Source organism: Nannospalax galili, unplaced genomic scaffold (genome assembly GCF_000622305.1).
Source record: "Nannospalax galili isolate Female #2095 unplaced genomic scaffold, S.galili_v1.0 scaffold363, whole genome shotgun sequence".
Classification (NCBI taxonomy): domain Eukaryota; kingdom Metazoa; phylum Chordata; class Mammalia; order Rodentia; family Spalacidae; genus Nannospalax; species Nannospalax galili.
The window spans coordinates 739289-763811 of NW_008351176.1; the positions used below are offsets into that span (position 1 = coordinate 739289).

Below are 24523 nucleotides of genomic sequence, written 5' to 3' on the forward strand. Positions count from 1 at the left end.
ACCGCAGCATTTGGGAGATTAAGGCAAGAGAACTATAAGTTTGGAGTTCACTTGAGCTGCACAGTGAGTATACTGCTCGCCTGAACTATAGAGCAAGAAATAAGCCGGAACTCTGAAATCAGACAAATCTGAAATCTAATCCTAGGGTCCTTCACTTTTTTCATTTTGGTAAAGTTTGATACTGTACTATTTTAGTCATTAATAAAATGAAAATAATGCCCACTAGCTCAGGGAGCGCCAGAGGATTAATTTTTAAAAATCTAACAGTGTGGGGCTAGTGTGTGGCTAACAACTGTCTGTAACTCCAGTTCCAGGGCATCCGACACCTTCTTCTGACCTGCACAGGCATTGCACGACCCGCGTACACTTTCACACATGCAGGCAATACATTCATACACATAAAACAAAAATAAAATATTTTAAAAACCTAACAGTGTTTGGCATTACATGGTAAATGATCAAATATAGACCCAGGTATGGTGGCAACATCCAAGTAATCCCAGTACTCAGGAGGCTAGAATAGGAAGATTGTAAATTTAAGGCCAGCCTGAGCTACACGGCAAGATACTATCTCAAACAAAAACAAGAAAAGACAAAAACGAAAAATTCTAACTTTTCCTTACTATTCTTTAGTGTTGACACCTGAGCCTAGGATGATCGAAGTCAAAAACACTGTCTCCTTACACCCTCATTTATTCCTTCAGTCACAGTGCAGTGATTTCATGGGCGACTCATTTTTCCCACCAAGCACAGAAAAGCCAAATGGATACCCCTTTCTGCCTTACCATAACCCAAGTTCTACAGCACTTCAGTTATTCCTAATTTTGTAGTGTTGCTTGGGTTTATTTCCCAATATGCCCCACTACTACTAGATTTGTCTAGGACTGAGTTTTAAGCAAAAAGCAAAAGCACAGTTTCCCTATTCTGCAAGAGAAGCAGCAGTGCCTAGGAACTCCTCTGACAATGTGGCACAGTGTTTAAAGGTAGGAAAGATGTTCTTTCTTGATCATTCTTGCTGTTTTGGACCTATGGGCAACGTAACTCAAATTTCCCTGGGCTTTTCAACAGCTTACGGGTATAGTCTTATTAACTATATTATTTAAGCTTTCAACTTGTGCAAAACCCTGCCCAGATCTCTAATCCCTCCTTCTCCATATTTCTGGTGCCTCCAGAGAGGTCTTCCCACTCTCTGGAGGCAGGTATCGAGAGTCTCTGCTTCTAACACCTCAGTCCTATTTCACCAATCCTCACCAGAAGACTTAAGACACCACTGAGAAAAAATGTCTTTGGACAGCACTTCCCATCTGGCCCACCAATGTATCAGAGCATTTTCTCAAGAGTCTAAGATGCCAAATGCCTACTCATCTCAACCATCAGGACCTATTAGAACAGATCCTTAGTACACCATGCAAAATATAACCTACAACCCTCCTCTGTCTCAAACCTTCCAAATGGGATCTCTGTATGCTCCCTCTAATAATAAACAAAAGGCACCCTCCATTTCCTCTTTATACATTCTCATCCCTCTGCTTATCTAAAATCTTGTTCTCTTGATTTGGTCACTTCCTGAAATGAGGAAGTTATTCACACTGCAGTCTGTCACTATACTGTACCTTTTAACTTAAAAAAAGAAAAAAATAGTGTTTCTACAAAGGTCCCATACACTAACAAGTTATACCACCCTCTGGTCAACTTCCTCATTTCCTCTCATTCATTACTTGAATCTTAGTCTTGACATCTTCCTAACAACTTGGCTCTAGACAAAAATCTAACTCTCCAGCCTCTCAGCCCTTGATCTTAACCACACTTTTCCCTCCCATTCATTTATTTCAGTTGTTATTTGTTTGCATGGCCACATCTAACCTTGTCATCCCCAAGAACTACCTCATCTCTACAATCTTAAACACCCCACCTTCTGAATCAAACATCCTCTCTGTTCAGCAAAATTACACCCCTTACCAATTCTTTGACTCTCATCAATAAAACTAAGCTCTTGGCTTCCATTAAATCTTTTTTTCCCCCCTCCTACTTAGCCTGGTCCCCAATTAATAAGCCACTATCACCTTTCTGACCAATAAAACCTCTAACCTGAACCAAACTGCCTCTATTCCTGTAAACACACTACAATCAAAGCCAGGGAGTAAAAAAAAAAAAAAAATTCACATATCCATATAGACTGGTACCTACAAGACTTCCTTCCCTAACTGAGGGTTTTGTGGGGCTTTTGTGTGTGTGTGTATGTATGTACCATAAAGTACCACTTTTATCCAAAATATGTATGATGTGATGAAATTTTTTTTTTTTTTTTTTTTTGTCTTTTTGAGACAGAGTCTCCCTGTAGCCCCAGCTGGCCTGGAACTCACAGGAATCCGCCTGCCTCTGCCTCCTAAGTGCTGGGATTAAAGGTATGCACCACCACGCCCCACATGATGTGATGAATTTTAAGTATTTTAAGCAGTAGGTCCAGAGAATTCTCACTGGTATGGAGAGGAAGCAGCCCTCCTAATCTGCTGAAATGCTTTTCTACTCAACTTAAGTTTGAATCAGTACTGACAATCACAAGTAGCAGCTTATAAAATCTGATGTTACAAACTTTAGTCTTTGAGATATGCAGGGTTCTTGTATGTAACTGATATAAACCCCATTATCTGAGCTTTCTTAACTGCTTTGGCTATTTGTTTCTTTCCACAAAGACTTGTTCCATGCCTTCCGTAAATGCATCCAGTAAATGGAGAATAACCTGGGACAAAAGCTGTATGTTTCTCACACAAGATTCATTTCTTAAGGGAAGGACTTTCCATTTCAATGGATTACTTGTTTACACTATAAACAACCACCTCTTCCCCACAGCACTAAGTTCTGTGATCTGTGACGCAAACTGCAGCCCTTACCTACTTCTTCCTCCCTACACCTCTACATAGCTACCACAGACCCAGCTGCCATGTTGCTCACTGGTCTTCCTTTCTTTTTCCTAATCCTTAACTGATTCTTACTGTTACCAGGCAATTTTATGGGTTCCTAGCAAAACACTTCCCTATTCCCCAGTGGTGGTTTCAAGCCTCCTCATTTAGCCTCATCTCTCCTAGTCTCTTCAAACTTTCTCAACTCTCAGAAGACCACAGTATATTCTCTTCAGGAAGAAAAAAAGAATCAGATGGAATCACCTCAACTGCCTTTCACCTCTGATATAAGCATCCTTGTTTATAGTAGTTAAGAGCACAAGCTCTAAGACCATATGCCTAGATTAGAATCATGGCTGTCACAGATACCGATGTTATACTAGAGATGAGATCTTGGGCAAGTTGTTTCTTGGTATCTCTTTTCCTCACTGTCAAATTCAAACAATTTACACCATCTACGTCATCTGTTAAATGTTTTCTGTATTGTCTGGCTTCATAAGACTGTTCTTAGGTAAATGACTTAATAAGACAATATTGCTTGTAGCAGAGACACAAAGTTCACTTCCAATAATGTTAGTCATTTGCTACTATCACCAGCATCTGCACCTACCCTTACCTCCACATATGAGACATCCCCTTCTACAGCAAATGTTCTACCCAAGTGTTCTAGATGTCACTCCTTCAGAGAACAAGAATCATTTATCTTCATTTCCTTCTACAAAATGTATAAACATCCTCAGTAATCAATTATCTTTTTGTTGAAACATAATTTTTCAATGTAGCCTAGGCTGACCTGGCTCATAATCTATCTGGGATGACAAGTGTGCATCACCAAGCCCAGCATACTCATCGTCTTAAAAAGAAACTCCTACTAGCCCATATTCCTATCTAGCTGTCACTTTCTTTCATGTCACCCCATTTCTAACAACACTCCATAATTTTCCTGAACTGTGCACAGCAACCCATGCCTATAATCTCACCCACTTAAAAGGCTAGGCAGGAGGATCCAAGTTCCAGGCCAGCCCAGGAAACTTCAGCAAGACCATTTTTTTTAAAAATAAAAGCGGAGGATTATAAACTCAATGATCCTCAGGATCAATCTCAAATTGATACATGTATTTTGAAACTGCTGCCCATGTTACCTGTCTCTATTTCTCTAAAACCTGTGATTCATTACCCTATTTTTGTTTGGGTTCAGAATTCAATTCTCTACCCAAACTGCTTCTACTAAGGCAGTGGCTCTCAACAAGGAGCAATTCTGTCCCCAGCGGAACATCTGATAATGCCTACACATTTTTAATTCTCAGAACTTGAAGTTCTATTAAGCATCTGGTGAGCAGAGATCAGGCAGGGGTGTTGCTAAACCTTCTAAAATGTTTTGTTTTTTTGTCTTTTTGAGACAGGGTCTCCCTGTAGCCCCAGCTGGCCTGGAACTTGTTATGTAGACCATGCTGGGACACCTGGCTATATTTTGGGGGTTTGTGTGTTCTTTTGGTCAAACCTTGTAAAACATTCCCAGCACACAGGAGGCAGAGGCAGGCGGATCTCTTTGAGTTTGAGGCCAGCTTGGTCTGCATAGCAAGTTCCATGAGAGCCACACACAAAGAAAAGGGGGTGGGCCCTTACTTTGGCCCATCTGTGTGTAAGAATTAGAGATCACTGACATTCTAATGATTTGATTTCTGACACCCAGTTCATTGTGTAAGATGGATGAGGTTTTTCATTTGTTAATAAAAGATATGAAGTTGGGGGGAGGGGTCTGAATATGACCAAAATACATTGTATGAAATACTTGAATCAAAAAAATAATCACATAAGCATTTGACAAATTTTTAAAAATGAAGACCTTCTAAATGTACAGGACAACCTCCTATAAGGTGTATCCTAGTCTGGTATGGCAGTACACACCTGAAATCCCAGCACTTAAGACACTGAAACAGGAGGATCAGAATTCCAGGCTAATTTGGGCTATATACTGGGGGTAGGGGTGGGGAAGGAGAGAAAATATGACTATCTAACCCAAAAATGTCAATAGAGGCCAGGCGTGGTGGCACATACCTTTAATCCCAGCACTAGGAAGGCACAGGCAGGTGGAGCTCTGTGAGTTCATGGCCAGCCTGGTCTACATGGTGAGTTCCAGGACAGCTAAGGCTACAGGGAGACCCTGTCTCAAAAAAGGCCAAAAAAAAAAAAGTCAATAGAGGTTATTTATTACTTATTTTTGTTGTTGTTGTTGTTTGAGATAGCATCTTACTATGTACAACAGGCTAGCCTGAAACTCAAGAGCTGGGATTAAAGGAGTGTGCCACCATGCCAGGCCTCAATAGTATCATTTTGAAAGGGGGTCTTACTGTAGCCCAGGCTGGGTTTTAACTTATAAGCCTCCTGCCTTGGCCTCCCAAGTGCTAGAAGATGTACCAACCACACCTAACAGCTTTTCCCTTTTAAAATTCACTCTTAATTCTATTAAGCAAGGTGACTCAAACTCACAAAGACAAAATTCCAGTATTCACTCTCATAATACAGATCCTAGCTTACAATGTTTATATGTATGTTGGAGTGAGTGTTGGTATAGGCTATGAAACTAGAAAAAAAGACCATAAGAAAAAGAGGTGCTGAGGAAGTGGAGACTGGTACAGGAAAGAACACTACAGGAGGTACAAGGGGGGCAGAGGGATGGAGAAGAGGCAGAAGAATCAACAAAAACAAATCTTGTTGAAAATTCCAACAATATATGCTAATTTAAAAATTAAACAGTTCATTCTTCCCTGGGTTCTGTCAACCACACCTTGGTTTCTGATTATTCTTAAGTCTGTTTCAGGATCGTCTGCTCATCTTTTAAATGTGTGTCTCTGGGTTCTGTCCTAAACTCTTCTTTCCCTACATATTGTCTCATCCAACTAGACACATAAGAGTGCTTTTTAAAATACCCAGGCTTATGGGACTGCAGAGACGGCTCAGCGGTTAAGAGCACTGGCTGCTCTTACAGAGGACCTGGGTTCGATTCCCAGCACCCACATGGTGGCTAAAACCATCCATAACTCCAGTTCCAGAGATTTGACACCTTCTTCTGACCTCCATGGGCATTGCATGACATGGGTGCACTTACACACATGCAGGCAATACATTCATAATGTAAAATAAAAACAATAAATTAATTGTTTGGAGTCTAGACACTTTATTTTCAAAATCTCTCTAGCTTATATATACAGCAAGGATGGAAAACCACTGTTCTAGACAGTTTTATCGCATTTATTTTCATCAATTCCCACTTACAGATTGGTAACTTCCAAATATGTATCTATAATAAATTCATTAAATTTGTGCCCAACAATGACCTATGCACTGAGGTGGAATAGTGAACACAGGTTTCCGACTCCTGAAACCCATAATCTAATAGAGGAGAAACTTAAAACCACAAAAAGATCATTTCAGAGAGATAAGTACTATGAAGATAGTAAAAATGACATGAGAATGATTAAGTAGGGGCAATATTGTAGATAAGATGGCCAGGGAAAACAGAAGAGGGTAGGATTTAACTTTAAAACTACAGTACAAAAAAAAAAAAAGTAGGCAATTTGAGTATCTGAGAATACTAAACAAAGATAATGCAAAGATACTGAACAGAAGCATATCTGATATTATCAAGAATTGTGTGCCAGAGGTGAAGATGTAGCTCAGTGATAGGAACATTTGCCCAACATGCACAAAGCCCTGAATTCAATATCCAGTGCGTGTGTGCACGCACACACACAACAGAGGATCACTGTGACTACAACAAGCATGAGTACAGTAGGAGGTTGTGAGGAAGGCAGGCAAATCCTATAGGGCCTTGTAAATAAGGGTGAGAAATTTAGATTCTAGTCTACATGCAATATAAAGCCATTGAAAGGGTTTTATAAAGCATTGACAATGGGCTAACATCTTTATACCATTTAATTGATGTGTAAGGAAACTTATGAGTAGGTTATAGCAACTGTCCTAAAGAGACATTTCTCCAGTAGGGCTGGAGAAATGGCTCAGTGGTTAAGAGCACTGGCTTCTCTTGCAGAGGACCTGGACTCAGTTTCCAGCACTCACATGGCGGCTAACAACCGTCCATAACTCCAATTCCAAGGGATCCCTCATCTTTTGATCTCAGCGGGCATTGCACAAAACAAGTGTATTTACAAACATGCAGGAAATACATAGGATAAAAATATTTAGCCGGGTGCGGTGGCGCACGTCTTTAATCCCAGCACTTGGGAGGCAGAGGCAGGTGGATCTTTGTGAGTTTGAAGCCAGCCTGGTCTACATAGTGAGTTCCAGGACAGCTGGGGCTACAGGGAGACCCTGTCTCAAAAAGACAAAACAACAACAAAAATATATACATATTTTTTAAAAGGAATATAAAGATGGTTTTAGGGGGCTGGAGAGATGGCTCAGCGGTGGGGAACACTGGTTGTTCTTGCAGAAGACCCAGGTTCATACACATAAAATAAAATAGTAATATTTTTTTTAAAAAGATGGTTTTAGAATATATTTTTTTAATACTTTATTTTTGTGTATGCATGCACTGCCTGCATGTAGGTAAGTGCACCCATGTCGTGCAATGCCTGCGGAGGACAGAAGAGGCTGTCGGATCCCCTGGGACTGGAGTTACGGACAGGGGTTAGCTGCCATGTGGGTGCTGGGATTCGAACCCAGGTCTTCTGCAAGAACAGCCAGTGTTCTTAACCGCTGAGCCATCTCTCCAGCCCCGGTCTTAGAATATATTTTAAAAACAGAATTAAAATGACTCACACATGTGCATGATGTATAATAGAAATCAAGAAGTTCTAAATTTTGATCCTTCCTGACCTGGAGAGACTGGTAAAGACATTAAGTTCAGTTAGGAAGACTAGGAAGAAATGATTTGGGAGATCAAAAATTCCATTCAGAGCCAAGCATGATACTGTATGCCTTTGATCTCAGCACTCAGAAGACAGATAGGTAGATCTTGTGAGTTCGAAGCAGGCTTGGTCTACATAGTGAATTCCAGGCCACTCGGGGCTACATGGTAATACTTTGTCTCATAAAACAAAGTTCTATTCAGAACATGTTAAGTTTTAAGCACCCAATTTCCACCTAAGTGGAAAGACTAATCAATTAGGAGGAGAAGATATGAAGGGTATCAGGAATGGAAATATAAATGTGGTAATAGGCATAGTACTGTAATTAGATGCTATAAAAAAAAAAAAAAAACCCACAATGTGAATGAACTTGCCCAGAATAAATGTGAGAATACCAGAGATTGTTAGCAACAATCCCTAACAAATTACCAATATACAAATTGAGAAGCTGCCAAAGGAGGCATAAATCAGAAGCAGGAAGTCAAGGGAGCCTGGTGATGAATGCTACTTTATTTTTATTTAAACAAATTTTTAAAAAATTTTTATACAAGTGTTTTGCTTCCATGTAAGTGCACCATGCCCATGCAATGCCTGTGGAGGCCAGAGATCCCCTGGAACTTGAGTTAGACAGTTGTTAGCCACTATGTGGGTGCTAGTAATCAAACCCAGGTCCTCTACAAGAGCAGTGGCCAGTGCTGGGCCATTTCTCCAGCCCTTGCTATTTTAAAAAAAGAAATGTTCAGGGCTGGAGAGATGGCTCAGTGGTTAAGAATTCTGGTTGTTCTTGCAGAAGACCTGGGTTCGAATCCCAGCACCCACATGGCAGCTAACAACTGTCTATAACTTCAGTTCCAGGGGATCCGACAGTCTCCTCTGACCTCCGCGGGCATTGCATGACACGGGTGCACTTACCTACATATTACAATACATGCAATACATGCATACACATAAAATAAAAATAAATATTTTTTAAAAAAAGGAATGTTCAGTAAGTGTCCTTTCTAGAAATTTACAACACACATTAGCATATTGTTCTAGTTACTTTCTATTGCTGTGATAAAAACGCTGACCAAAACCAGCTTGGGGAGGAAAGAGTTTCACTTACAGTTCAGTCCATCATCAAGGGAAGCTTTGAGTGTTTTGTCTGCATGCATGCAAGTGCATCTGTGTTGTGCAATGCCTGAGGTCAGAAGATGGCATAGGATCCCCTAGAACTGGAGTTACATATGGTTGTTAGCCACCATGTGGGTGCTGGGAAGTGAACCTAGGTCCTCTACAAGAGCAGCCAGAACTCTAAAACTGCTGAGCCATCTCTCCAGCCGAGATGAATACCACCTTCTTGAGCTGCTTACCAGCATAGCCAGCTACTGGGTAGCTCCACTTGGAAATTTCAGTTTCATATTTCAATAAATAGCACATCTATCCAATAGAGAAACTTGACTGTCTTCCACTATCACCTAACTAAATCCTGTCAAATTTCCTCATTTCTCCAATCCTAGTTATTTCCTTTCTTTGACATCTGAGCTGAGGTCAATATAATCTTGTACCTAGGTTACAGAAGTCTCCTGTTCAGCCTTTCCCTAACCCAGTATAAATCATTTCAATTGATACCACTCAAATGAGAATGTCATTCCCAATTTAATGGGGCCTTGTAATGTATTACTTATTGTATATATGCATGTGTGTGGGTACACACATCCATGCAGCATGCGAGCAAAGGACAATTTCCAAGAGATGGTTCTCTTCTTCTACCAAGTGGGTTCTGGGAATTGAACTCAGGTTGTCAGTCTTGGCTGCATCCCATACCCCACCATCCACAATCTTGTGTGACAATCTCATATAGCCCAAACCAGCCTCAATTTCAATGTGCAACTGAGAATGACTCAGCCTCTGATCCTCCCACCTCTACCTCCCAAGTGCTGGAATTACAGGCCTATGCCACCATGGCCAGCCTCCTCCCACTTTTAAAAATAGCTTATGGGGGCTGGAGAGATGGCTCAGTGGTTAAGAACACTGGCTGTTCTTGCAGAAGACCCAGGTTTGAAACCCAGCACCCACATGGCAGCTAAGAACTGTCCATAACTCCAGTCCCAATGGATCTGACAGCCTCTTCTGTCCTCCACGGGCATTGCACAACACGGGTACACTTACCTACATGTAGGCAATACACGCATACACATAAAATAAAAAATAAAAATTTTTTACAAAGTTTAAAAAAATATAGCTTATGGAGTATAGTGCAAGAGGGCAGTAACTGTACTGTTCTGCAGCTTTAAAAAAAAAGATGGGTGTGGTGGTGCACGCCTTTAATCAGGAGGCAGAAGCAGGCAGATCTCTGTGAGTCCCAGGCCAGCCTGGGCTACATATCGAGTTCCAGGCCAGCTGGGGCTAGAGACCTTGTCTCAAAAAGACCGAAAAAAAAAAAAATTATTTTTATTATGTGTATGTGTGTATGCCCTCAGATGTCAGAGGTTCTCAAATTCCCTGGAGCTGGAGTTACAGGCAACCTGTTGTGAGCTGCCTGACTTGGATTACTGGGAACTGAGCTAGGTCTGAAAGTGCAATACCACACTCTTAACTGCTAAGCCATCTCTCCAGAATTTGTTTTCAGGTTTTAACAACTATGCATTTGGAGATAAGTGCAAAATGTAACGCAAAGGCCTTAAAGAGCTTATTTACCTCTTCTCTCCTCCATGTCACCATGAATTCATCCCTTTGGACACTGAACTACATACAACTCTCTTAAGTTGCAGAATTTGCTTACTTTTAAGACAGGGTCTCATGAAGACTGGTCTCAAACTCACTATGTAGCCAAGGAAGGCTTTGAACCTTAAACATCACAAACCAAGATTCATTTTTTATGTGTATGTGTCTATGTGAGTGTACGCCATATGTATGGGCACCTACAGAAGCCAGAAAAGGGCATTTGATTTTCTGGAGTTACAGGCAACTGTGAACAATCCAACATGGGTGCCAGGAACCAAACTCATGTCCTTTGGAAGAACAGCAAGTGTTCTGTAGTGGTTTCAATGAGGAATGTCCCCCACAGGCTCATGTATTTGAATACCTGGTCCCTGGTCGCTGGCACTAGGGAGGTTATGGAACTATTAGGAAAAGGAGCTTTTCTGGAAGAAGTACATCACTAGGGGGGGTTGGGGGTTTGAGTTTATATGGCCTTGTCTACTTCTAGTTCACTCTCTGCTTTTGAGGTTGAGATATGACAGCCAGCTTCCTGCTCTGGCTATCTGCTGCAATGCTTCCCCTACCATTACGGACTTTCCCTCTGGAACCCTATGACAAAATAAACTCTTTCTTCTTTAAGTTGCCTTTGGTCACAGTGTTTACCATAACAGAAAAGTAGCTAATACATGCTCTTACCACCTAAGCCGTCTCTCCAGCCTACTGCCCATCTCTTAAGTGCTTGAATTATATTAGTTTGCAATGCTACCACACCTGGCCTCACCTTCTTATATTAACTCTTAATTTGTTCATGTCATCTAGTTTCCTTAAAGGAACACCATTTCTTCCACCCACATGGCAGCTAACAACTGTCTGTAATTCTAGTCTTAGAAAAGGCTGATGTCCTTTTCTGGCTTCCATGGGCACTGCATGCACGTGGTACACTTGGATACATACAGACAACACTCATACACATTAAATAAACATAAAAATTTTAAAAATTTAAAAAAAGAACACACTCAAGTTATCTTGTTTTTTACCCTTATTGGAGCACTTATCAAACTGTGCTATTGATTTGGGCATCAACATATCTAGCATCTAATAGAACATCTCACCCATAGTAAAGATAATTCTGTAATGTAGCAAATATGCACATTTGGTATCTTAACTATGGCCTGTCAAATCCTTACTCTTCCTACTCACACCTCAGAATTCGCTATTCCCAGCATCTAGAACATTGCCCTAAATAGTCCAATCACTTGGTGAACTTAATCTAAATAAATATTCTCAGCACCAACTCCCTACATCTCACCAAGTTCTGACCCACCACACACCTCAGGTGAGGCCTAGAAATCTGAAATTAACAAGCTTCTCAGGTGACTCTGACTCCCAGTTATTCCTGAGAATTGCTATTCTAAATGAAGCAGGAACTCAATAAATGTTATTGGAAACAATTAATTTACTGAGAATTCATTTTCTAACTCATTAAGAGTTTGCCGTAACTGAATCCTGAATGTAACAGAACAATGCACTAAATGTCCACAAAAAACAAGCAGCTTTTATTGTAGTATTACAAAACACTTTCCATTTTGGCAATATTTTACAACGCACTTAGCTTTAAGGTTTGGGAAAGAGAGGTCGGAAACTAAAAAGGAAAATTTCAACAGACAGTTCTAAAAGGAAAATTGTTCCCAGCCCTCCCACCCAAATAAAAATCCAAATGTCAATTTCACTACCCAAGAAGAGGCCATGAGGAAAGCAGCAGGCAAAACTCTGACAGTCTCACTATGGATCATGTCAGAGACAAAGGAACATTGAAAACAGTCATCAGTACGGTCGGTTGCGCTGATCATTTCTGTAGTCGTTTCTAGGAATGAAAAATAAAGAACCAAGCTAAATTCTATTTTCTTACCAATTGAACATCAGACATTTCTTCAGAGTGCTGGTTGTCTACAACAGCTAGAAAATTTCTACAAGGCTGACAATATACTGTATTTCTACATTCCTAGAAAGTACACTTAATAAATGAAAATTTATTAGCTTCAAGACAAAGTTCCTTAAAAAAGCTTTGCTATTCACTAACTCTTTAGACATTTTCCACATAGCCCCAAAATATGAAAATACTGTGCCAATTCCAGACTCTAAATAGAACAGGGGCATAGAGGAATAAGGAATGCATTCATGCATTGTTCTGCATTTGTCATTATGCATGTGACCCTGGAAAACTTACTAAATGTCTGACTCTATCAGGGAGTTGACAGAAGGACCGAACTAAAGTTGTATAAAGATGCTACACTATTTGCCACAGAGCAACAAGTATAATAGACAGTAATTAGGCTATCAGTAATAGCTAATAATTAGACAGTGCTTTCCATGGGCAAGCAACTTTTATAATCAATAAAACTTTACAAATGAGGTTATTATTTGCTCTATTGTATAGATCAGACTACTGATGTTCTAAAGAGCTATATAATGTGCCCAAGGTCACTGAGGTAGTAAGTGGTGGAGCAAAAACTAAACAATTTGACTTTAAACTCTTAGTCAAATACTATACAAATTCTCACTAGCTTATACTACCCTCTAGCAATTAGAGCCTTAGTATAATAAGTTATATCACTGGCTCTTCCATTTTATTCTGACCCCACACAACTGATATGTACATCACACACCTATCACCAGTGGATTTTACCTAGAAAAGGTAGCAGAATCTCTGAGTAACAACTGCAGGGAGGCCTACAGGGTTTGAAAATCCTTCTCTTTCTTAGATTAAGAACTCTTAATGTATAGTCTCAAGTTATTTCTCAATCCCAATTTTCTTTAGCCATGAGAGAAATAGAGACAAACATAAATATTTATGAATATTTTCAAAATGAAAATAAATTTTAGAATTTTTTTAAGCAAGGAATTAAATGAAAGATGTTAATGGTATTAAAAAGGAGACAAAAACAGTTCAAATCCTAAAATCTAAAAGTAGTGAAGGAAAAAAGTTCAGAAGTACATGTGAATGCTCACCTTCCTCCCATTTTGCCTCCATAGCCACCTCGATCTCCTCCATAGCCACCTCGGTCTCCTCCATAGCCCCCACCTCGGTCTCCTCCATAGCCACCACCACTCCTGTCTCCTCCGTAGCCTCCACTTCGGTCTCCACCATAGCCGCCGCTGCCACCACCGCCACCACCACCACCACCACCGCCACCACCACGGTCTCCTCCATAGCCTCCCCGGTTTCGGTCTCCTCCATAGCCTCCCCGATCTCCTCCATAGCCTCCCCGATCTCCTCCATAGCCGCCCCCTCTATCCCCACCATAGCCTCCTTGATCTCCTCCATAGCCGCCTCCTCGGTCTCCTCCATAGCCCCCTCCTCTATCCCCACCATAGCCACCCCCACTTCTGTCTCCACCATAACCACCCCCACTTCTATCTCCACTATAGCCACTGCCACCACTTCTGTCTCCACCATAGCCACCGCCCCCACTTCTATCCCCACCATAGCCACCTCGGTCTCCACCTCTGCCCCCACGACCTCTGTAGCCCCTTTCTCCACCGTAGCCTCTCCCCCGGAAATCTGCAAGGTAAAAATGCAAACCAATGAGGGCAGCACAGTAATGTAAAGCCTCCCCAACACTATCTAGAAGATAAACACTGTAAAGGGATAACCAAAGAAGAGCTAGCCTACCTCCCCCTGAGGGACGAGAGTCCTCTGGTCTAGGCTCATTGCACTGATTACAGGAATTCCTTCGAGCAAAGTTCATATTTCCACATGACCTGAAGGAGGAAAGTAAAATGATCTTAGTTTCCAATAGATCTACAACCCCTTCACCCTCCAACCCCAACCTCACCTCTACACCCACCAAAGAAAATGAGAGACTTACGGATTAGGGCAAACCCAGTCCCCATTCTTAGGGTCTCCGCCTCTCCCTTGAAAGCCTCCACGGCCTCTATATCCTCCACGGCCTGGAGGGTGGGAGGTAAGGTAGAAATGAAAAGTCAGCAGCAGACATTAACAATATATAGGCAAAACACCAGATGAAAGAAATAAAAATGATCATTAATACCTTCAAAATTAACTCCATTATAACAAGACTGTAATTCCTTAAGATTTTACTTAAGAAATAGAGTAAATTTAAGAATGTACCTGATAGCCAGGGGTGGTGATGCATGCCTTTAATCCCAACACTCAGGAGGCAGAGGCAGGTGGATCTCTGCTAGCCTGGTCTACAGAGCGAGTTCCAGGCCAGCTGGGGCTACAGGAAGACCCCGTCTCAAAAGAGACCAAAAAAATAAAAAAAGAATGGACCTGATACACATTACAGTACAAAACCTTCAAAGTCTTCTTTTTATCATAATACTTTATATAGTTTGAGAATTTCAGTTATAAAGATAAGTGACAAGGTAAATTTCAAACTTGAGGAAATGAACCCAATTAAAAAAACAAAATTAGCCGGGCGTGGTGGCATATACCTTTACACCTTTAATCCCAGCACTCGGGAGGCAGAGGCAGGAGGATATCTGTGAGTTCAAAGCCAGGCTGATCTACATAGCGAGTTCCAGGACAGCTGGGGCTACAGGGAGACCCTGTCTCAAAAAAGACCAAAAAAACCCCACCAAAAACAAAAAAACAAAATTAAGACTCTGCATCAAGGAGCCTAAAAATTGGGTCAGGGCCAGGTGTGGTGGCACACGCCTTTAATCCCAGCACTTGGGAAGCAGAGGCAGGCGGATCTCTGTGAGTTCAATGCCAGCCTGGGCTACATAGTAAGTTCCAGGACAGCTAGGGCTACAGGGAGACCATGTCTCAAAAAGACCGAAAGAAAAAAAAAAAATTGGGTCAGATGGGTCAATGAGGAGGCTTGGTGGATAAAGGTGTTTGGCTTACAACTTGAGCCTGACAACTTGAGCTTGATCCCTAGGACCTACATGGTGGAAGGAGAGAATCAATTCACACAAGTTGTCTTCTGGCCTTCACACATATGTCATGATATGCATGTGTACACACATAAATATTTTTTAAAAAACTGGGCCCAGCACTCAGAAGGCAGAGATAGGCAGATCTCTGAATCTGAGGTCAGCCTGGTCAACATAGTAAGCTCCAGGCCAGCTGGGGCTACAGGGAGACCCTGTCTCAAAAACAAACAAAAAAATAAAAATAAAAAATAAAAAACTGGGCCAGTGTTGGCACACCTAATCGTTTAAACAACTGTCCCAGCATTCCATAAACAACTGCTAAAGAGTTTTCCTGAAGAAAATAACCTTTTCCAGATACTTCCTTAGATATTATACCACCTAATACAACTTAGCTATCATTAACATTCTCATTTTTTTAAAATGCAAGGCAAAAAACCTAGGGAGAAAAAAGGGTAGTAAGCAAGTTCATGCAAGCAGGGACAGAATGCAAACTCAAACTTTGTGTATAGTATCTATAGACCTATAGTATAGGTCTTGTTTATTATTTATTTATGCAGCATGGTGATCAATGTAAGTATCTTACCTCGTCGTCCACCTCCACTTCCACCTCCTCTCATGAATTCAGGCCTTCTGGTAGCAAAAGACACTTTAATGATGTTTCCATGAAATTCTTTTCCTAAGGGGGAAATATAAATCTGAAGCCAAGCATAGTGGTATACAGCTATAATCTCAGCACTCAAGAGGGTAAAGCTGAGGTAGGAGGATCAGTAAAACTTCAAAGGCAATCCTAGCTTAGGCTAGACAGCAAACTTTTTCTCCAAAAACCAAAAAGGAAGGAAGGGAGAAATAAGGAAGGGAGGGAGAGGGGAAGGGAGAACAGGAAGACGGTTTTGAATAAATGCTATAATCCCAGATCATAACTCTATCTCCCAACAAAACTATAAGGCTGACTTGGAAATTTTATTTTCAAAAGAATAACATGTCCCCACAGAATTCAAATATACTAGTGTTCTGTGTTCCAAAGAGTGCTAAAACATAACCCATAATCTACTTAATAGAGCAGATTGGTCATGAGGCGACTGTTATTTCTTACTAAACTTTAAAAAAAAAAAAGAAAAAGAAATGGAGCTAGAGTTGGCTCAGTGGTTAAGGGTGCTTGCTGCTCTTGCAGGAGCCAAGTTTGGTTCCCAACACCCAAAGGGCAGTAAACAACTGTAACTCCAGTTCTAAGAGATCTGATGATGCCCTCTTGTGGCCTTCACAGGCATTATACATTACAGGTGCACTTAAATAACATGGAAGCAAAACACTCAAACACATAAATGCTTAAAAAGATTTTTAAGGGGCTGCAGAGATGGCTCAGCAGTTAAGAACACTAACTGTTCTTGCAGAAGACCCAGGTTCGAATCCCAGCACCCACATGGCAGCTAACAACCGTCTGTAACTCCAGTTCCAGGGGATCCAACAGCCTCTTCTGTCCTCCACAGGCATTACACAACACAGGTGTATTTACTTACATGCAGGGATAAAACTCATACACGTAAAAGTAATAAAAAATTGTTTTTAAAAAAGTTTTTTAAGCTGGGCGTGGTGGCGCACACCTTTAATCCCAGCACTCGGGAGGCAGAGGCAGGCGGATCTCTGTGAGTTCAAGGCGAGCCTGGTCTACAGAGTGAGCTCCAGGACAGCTGGGGCTACAGGGAGACCCTGTCTCAAAAAAAAACCCAACAAAAAAAAGTTTTTTAAACATAGACATCTAGTACTTTTAATAATAAGTGGAGGTAAAGGCTTTTTTCTAGTATTGAGGATTGCTCTCCTAGGGCCTCATGCATGCTAGGCAAGCACTCTACCACTAAGCTGTATCCCCATTACCACATATAATATTTTTATATGAAGAACTAATTTTTAGAATATCTCATGGTGTTGGAGAAATGGCTCAGCGGTTAATACCACTGGCTGCAAACGCAGAGGACCCAGGTTTAGTTCCCAGTGCCCACATGGCAGGTAACAACCATCCTTAACTCCAATTCCAAGGGATTCAATGCCCTTTTCTAGCCTCCACAGGCACTGCACAGATATGGTACTTTACATACATGCAGGCAACACATTCATCATACACTTAAAAAAACTTTAGAATAGTTTGCCAAGTATACCATTTATTTCTTAAAGGGAATTAGTATGTGTGCATGCAAATATAACTGTACACGTACATGGACTTCCCATTTTATCTATCTTTTAAAAGAAATGAGGGCACAGGGCAGGGGTTAGGATTTCACTGTGAAAATATCCCCAGCATGATCATGTTTGAACACTTGGTTCCCAGCTGCTGGTCATGCTGTTTTTAGAGGTTGTGAAGTATTTTGAACAAAGGGCCTAGGTAGCAAATGTCAACCAGGCCAACTTTTTATATCTTTAGGACTCCTGTGCAAGACAAGACTGGGGAAATATCCTAGACAAACAAGGGTACAGCTCATTTCATTTGTACTAGTACATAAAAGCACCAGCTTTCATTCTTAGTAGCTATGAAAGTAACGGAAATATAACCACTGTCAGAATACATTTTGACTTGCAGACTAAAAAATACTTCTTCAAAAGACTATGAATGAGGGGCTGAAGAAATGACTCGTTGGTTAAGAGCAATTGCTGCTCTTAAAGAGGACCTGAGTTCAGTTCCCAGTACTCAAATAGTGGCCCACAATCATCTGTAACTCCAAGTCATCTGATGCCTTCCTTCTAACTTCTGCAGGCACCAGGCATGCAAGTGGTACACATGCAGGCAAAATACTCCACATAAAACTTAAATAGCCGGGTGTGGTGGCGCACACCTGTAGTCTCAGCACTTGGGAGGCAGAGGCAGGTGGATCTCTGTGAGTTCAAGGCCAGCCTGGTCTACATAGTGAGTTCTAGGACAACTGGGGCTACAGGGAGACCCTGCTTCAAAAAAAAAAAAAAAAAAAAAAAAAACCTTAAAAAACAAACAAACAAACAAACAAAAAACCTTAAAAAAATAAAAATTTATAAAAAAAATACACGAAGGGACTAGAGAGATGGCACAGAGCTAGTTAAGAGAACTGATTGTTCTGAGAAGACCTGGGCTTGGTTCCCAGCACTCACATGATACTTAATAGCACCCACAACTTCATTTCCAGGGGATCTGTGACATACTCTTCTGGCCTACAAGAGCACTGTATGACACTGGTGCACTTACACACAGGCAAAAAAACTCATACACTTTTTTTTTTTTTTTTTTTAAGTGTATGAATGAGGGACTAGAGAGATGGCTCAGCAGTTAGAGAATGGGTTCCATTCCTAGCATCCACATGCCAGCTAACAACTGTCAGCACCTCCAGTTCCAGGGGATCCAACACCCTCTTCTGACCTCCGCGGGCATTGTATGACACAGGTGCACTTATACATGCAGGCAATGCACTCATAAACATAAAATAAAAATAATAAAATATTAGCTGGGTGTGGTGGCGCCTGTAGTTCCAGCACTTGGGAGGCAGAGACAGGTGGATCTCTGTGAGTTCAAAGCCAGCCTGGTCTACATAATGAGTTCCAGGACAGCTGGGGCTACAGGGAGACCTTGCTTCAAAAAGACAAAAAAAATAAAATGAAATAAAATACTGTTTTAAGAGTGTATAAATATAAGTCCAATGTGGTGGTACATGTCTTGGTCCCAGCACTGCGGAGAAGCAGGCAGATCTCTGTGAGATCAAGGCCAGCCCAGTCAACATAGTGAATTCCAGGCCAGCTGTGGCTACAAGGAGACCCTGTCTCAAAAAGACCAAAAAAATGTGTGAATAAAGCATACCATCAAACCAATCAATGGCTGCCTTAGCTGATGGAGGGTCATCAAATGACACTGTTGCTTCCCCTTTTGGCTTCCCTGTATCTTTGTCTGTGTAAAGATTTATCATTGGTTTTCCAGTCTTTTTGTTAGTCTAAGGAAAAAAACAAAAACAAGTTGGTGTCACATTTCAAGAGTCAATGATCATGCACTACTCAGGTAACGATTTTGTTTTAAAGACATTCACACAGTCATAGTTAAAACTATTATGCACAGCAAAAATGAAGTTAAAACTTTCCAAATTACAGTAAGTGAAAAACAAGCTATAAAAAGTTTATAAGGAACCAAGCAGGTGGTGTATACCTTTAATCACAGTGCTAGGGAGGCAGAGGAAGGTGAATTTGAGGCCAGCCTGATCTATATAATGAGTTTCAGGCCAGACAGAGCCACCAGTGAAACTCTATCTTCAAAAACACAAAAAGGCCGAGCATGGTAGCATACACCTTTAATTCCAGAACTTGTGAGGTGGAGGCAGGTGAATTTTCTGTGAGACAGAGGCCAGCCTGGTCGACAGTGAGTTCCAGGCCAGCTGGGGCTAGAGGGAGACCCTGTCTTTAAAAGAACTCACAAAAACCCAAGTAAGTAATAGTATAGTGTTTTGTGAATTTATTTAAACCCTCAAAAATCAAATGTAGACAACATTTCATAAAAATACATACACCATGCAAAACATTTAAACTTCAGGAAAAATTGTTCAAATAATCAATAGGCTATTATTAAGGAATACACCAGACTTTGTACTGTGTGGCCAAGCATGGTGGTTTACATCTGTAAAACCAGCATTCAGGAGGCTAAGGCAAGCAGACTGTTACAAGCTACCTGGGGGTACAACGAGAAACTCTATCTCAAAACAACAAAAAACAAAAGCTCAACTTTTTTTCATAAGCAATCTCTTAAAAACAGTAATTCCCCAAGAAGGAAAAAGATGAATAATTTCACAAATACCAAAAAAAAGGACAAATGCAATATAACATCAAACAAGTATCATTTTATCTACTTAACCTTGCTGTAAAGGTTATCTTCTAGTTAGAGATGAAAAGTATACACATGAAATTAAGTGATAACTAAGTGAACAATAAATAATTACAAGTTAATACATAATGGACTAATGCAGTACAGATGTTTACATAAAAAAAGAAATTGTAACTACTTTAGTCTGTATATACTGCCATTTCAGAATCCAGGACATGCTAAAGCATAGGTAGAAAGATAAACATGAATAAGGAATAAACTTTGTATATTTAGTAAATTTAACAAGGGCGTACAGACATAGGTGAGCATGTGCATTACAGGACTTCAAAATAACTCTTACTAGAATACAGAGACTATGTAATGTATGTATCTTAACTAAGATGTTAACAATTATGAAATCTTCAACATAAGATACTTTTTACTCACCTTAATAATTCCTATTTGCTTAAAGAACTCTCCCACTTGATCTGTAGACACACCCTCCCCAAGTCCTTGCACAAAGATTGTGTTGTTATCTGAATTATCAGACTCTGAATCAGCATCTGGTCTCGGTCCATAATCCCTGTGGCCACCAAAATTTTTGAAGCCACCGCAGTCACCACCACTTGATCCTGTCATAGGACCTCTTCCATCCTTGTCATATCCCCCACGCCCTCTACCTCCTCCCTTCAAGAATTTCTTAAGCCCAAAGTGAAAGAACCAATATGTAATCTTATACAAAGATGCAAAGTATTCACAGTAGTTGAATAGAAGCTCCAATTCTTGCAATAAAACTTCAGGTAAAGCGCAAGTCCACACTGTGAAATATATATAGACCAATTAAGGGCGATCTAAAACAATCTTACTCTTCAGATATAGGACTAAAGCTCATGAAGAGATGAGGAAAATTAACTGTAGTTCATGAAGAAAATACTCTTTATGATTAAACAATACTTTTTTTTTTTTTGGTCTTTCTGAGACAGGGTCTCCCTATAGCCCCAGCTGGCTGTCCTGGAACTCACTATGTAGACCAGGCTGTCTTTGAACGCAGAGACCCGCCTGCCTCTGCCTCCCAAGTGCTGGGATTAAAGGCATGCGCCACCACACCTAAAAGGCTTTCTAATACAAAATTTCCCCAAATTGGACACTAAACTCTCAAGCCAGCCAGCCAAGCAGAATTGCTGGTTTCCTATTCACTGCAAAAAGCCTTGTATATATCAGAGGGTAGGTAGGAGCACCTTGTACACACACCTTACCTTACATGCACACTTTTGGATTAGTACAACAAAGTAAGAAAGATGTACAAAAATTCAGTCCATCAAGGGATAATTCAGAAATTGCCATCCATATAGAATACTTTGGCATCTTAATAAAAACAAAAGTTCTGATTTCAATTTATATTAAATTTTTGGTTCAAATAGATTTTAACCTCTAAACCATAACTTTGAAAAGGCTCCATGAGTAAAGCTATAGCTTTGACTTTCATTTGAAAATAAAGACACATAAAATTAGTGACTTCTACCCACAGAAAAACAATTCTCTTATATATGAACTCAGGTGGGGTTTTTTTGGGGGGCCTTTTTTTTTTTTTTTTGAGACAGGGTCTCTCTGTAAGCCCCAGCTGTTCTGGAACTCATTATGTAGACCAGGCTGGCCTTGAACTCACAGAGATCCACCTGCCTCTGCCTCTTGAGTGCTGGGACTAAAGGCGTGTGCCACCACGCCTGGTGAACTCAGGTTTCTTAATGCCCACTAACACTACCAATCCAATGCAGAAATTTCTTTTTATCTCTATGTTGCTGAGATCGCAGTTTTTTTCATTAAATTGGACTGTATTAATGCATTAATGTGATTGTATTAATTAAGGCATTAATGTGATTTCCCCAGCAAGATTTCTCATCAATCCTCTTGAATTTTTTTTTTTCCTGGCATTTCTTAAGAAATCAAACTTCCCATGGGGTTGGAGAGATGGCTCAGCGGTTAAGAACACTGGTTGTTCTTGTAGAAGACCCAGGTTCGAATCCCAGCACCCACATGGCAGCTAACAACTGTCCGCAACTCCAGTTCCAGGGGATCAGACCACCTCTTCTGACCTCTGTGGGCACTGCATGACATGGGCGCACTCACCTACATGCAGGAAATACACGCACACACATAAAATAAAAAAAAATAATAAATAAAATTAAAAAATAATAAATTATTAAAAAAAAAAAGAAATCAAACTTCCCAGATCTGGAAGCATTATTAAATTAAATCTCCCTCCAGTATTTATCCCTTCAAACACACATTTTCCTCTTCAAGAGGTGGGAAATTAACATTCTGTAATTGCAAAATAACAAATTATCATGACTCTTACCAGCGTCTGGTCTCGGTCCATAATCCCTGTGGCCTAAGGGAAAAGAAAAAAATTGTTTAAGGCAACTCATTTGAAATTGAAAAGAAAATGGTAATAACCAAGGCATGAAAAGTCAATATATCCAAAATCCTTGAAAGTCAACCATCACAGGTTTACAAAATAACTACATTAATTTTTATTGAAAGTTTAAGAAATCAAGATGAATATCAACATTTCCTTAAACTTGTCCAAGATGGCAGCCGCCACTTCGTCATTAAGCTAGTATCACTTTTGTTAAGCTCTGGTTATAAAGGCTGATTGGAAACCCCTAATAATTTTAAAACACCATGTCAGCTAGCTACCTTTATAAAAGAAAAAACCATATTGTCAAAACCCAGTGAAGTTCTCATTCATTGGTCACCACAGACTCTTTCATGCAAATACTCTGTGTAGAAAACCCAATGGACTATTTGAGATCAGTTTTGGCTTTTTAAATTTTTACTGTTACACAGATGAAGTTTTTTGTTTTTTTTTAAAGTACACAACATACCAGCCTCAACAAAGTAAGAAAAGGATTAGACTACGTTTGCGGGATATTGGTGGCTTTTAGATTTATATAGCATTTCCACTGAAACATTTTGGGATACTCAGCACTTACCACCAAAATTTTTGAAGCCACCGCGGTCACCACCACTGCAGAGGAAAAATTGAAGAAATGATTTCTTCCTTAAGTCTCTAACGTGCTGAGCCCTGGGCTCAATCTACACTTAACTGTCACAAGTAGAGTGCCTAGGAAAACAGTAGCACTGCTAACTTTCCAGTAAATTCCATTTCAGAGCTCAATGTTTCAAACTAAGATTTTTTTCCCCCAAGGATCTACTTCTACAAGATGTCTTTCCACATTTATAACATAATATACTTTTATTTTAAAATCTTCCCAATCCCAAAACAAGAGGTTACTATTCAAATTGTAACTTAAAGCTGGAGGTACAGCATGAAGAATGTGAAATTAGAGCACATATTCTTCCCAAAGGGGTACTTTTTAAATACAAGAAAAAGCAAAAAAGACCAGAATATAAAGTCAAGACTGTAATATAGCAGAACAGTAGAGATAAAACTCGAGTGCTAGTTCTGCTGTGATACCAAATTGTGGGTTTTATGAGATGAATTTAAAAAAAAAGTGATGTACAAATTTATACAAATGAGCCTGAAAGTACCTTAAAATTTAAAATTATTCAGATACCTGATAAAACAAGGACTAAAAAAGCCTAACTCAAAATTGCCCTTCTCCATTATCCATTGTAATATATGATTTCTTCCTATCATAGCTACCAAGGTTCATGGTGTCAAATGCTCTATCAAATCAACAGCATTATGTTAAAGACAGACAACATTATCCAATGTCGCAACTGCCCAAAGAATGACTTTATTTGGCAAATTTCCACTGTCAGTAAATCAATGGTTCTTGTACACACAGCTTTATTTAAGAGATCTAAATACTAATCATACTAATAAAAAATTCGTATGCAGCTCATACTAATAAAAAAAACCTTCAGTATTCATCCCATGAAAGCCTATTTCTCTTATCTGACTTACAAAATCCTCCTAAAATATAGCTGCTAATATGGAAACAACACAGCTTTCAAATGATCATATCTGATCTACTGTTAATCTTGTAGATAAAAATCCAAGAAGCTAATTTAATATACTGTCACTGCTTATAAACCTCTGCTTTTTTTAATAGTCAACTCTATAGATGGCTTTTCAGAATCATTCAGTATAAACTGCTGACTAAATGGGAAAGCTTTCTCCTTTTATACTTTATTTCCCTGATAACAAAGTATGTTGCCTTGTAATCCACTTAGGTACAGATGTATGTATTTTAATTTGCTTTTAAATTTAGAATTCCCAGGAAGCCTTTTAAGCAGATTATGGCCAGGTCAAAGTTCTGTAGACAATATTAAACTAAGGTCCTTTGTATATGCAGCTTGGTATTGAGTCTCTAAAGACTACTATATATCAGCACAGTACC

At 40.0% G+C, this 24523-nt stretch overlaps 1 protein-coding gene across 1 annotated transcript in view; it reads right to left on the minus strand.

Annotated features, from left to right (window-relative positions):
* Positions 1–12150: 12150 nt before the first annotated feature.
* Positions 12151–24523, minus strand: part of Taf15 (TATA-box binding protein associated factor 15) — a 35632-nt gene continuing 23259 nt past the window's right edge. Inside the window, exons 8-14 of the mRNA XM_008848122.3 lie at positions 20604–20836; positions 19170–19299; positions 15939–16031; positions 14323–14404; positions 14127–14215; positions 13463–14015; positions 12151–12317 (exon numbers count right to left, since the gene is read on the minus strand). Coding sequence (XP_008846344.2) covers positions 12278–12317; positions 13463–14015; positions 14127–14215; positions 14323–14404; positions 15939–16031; positions 19170–19299; positions 20604–20836 — 1220 coding nt within the window. The 3' untranslated portion in view covers positions 12151–12277. The remainder of the gene's footprint in view (positions 12318–13462; positions 14016–14126; positions 14216–14322; positions 14405–15938; positions 16032–19169; positions 19300–20603; positions 20837–24523) is intronic.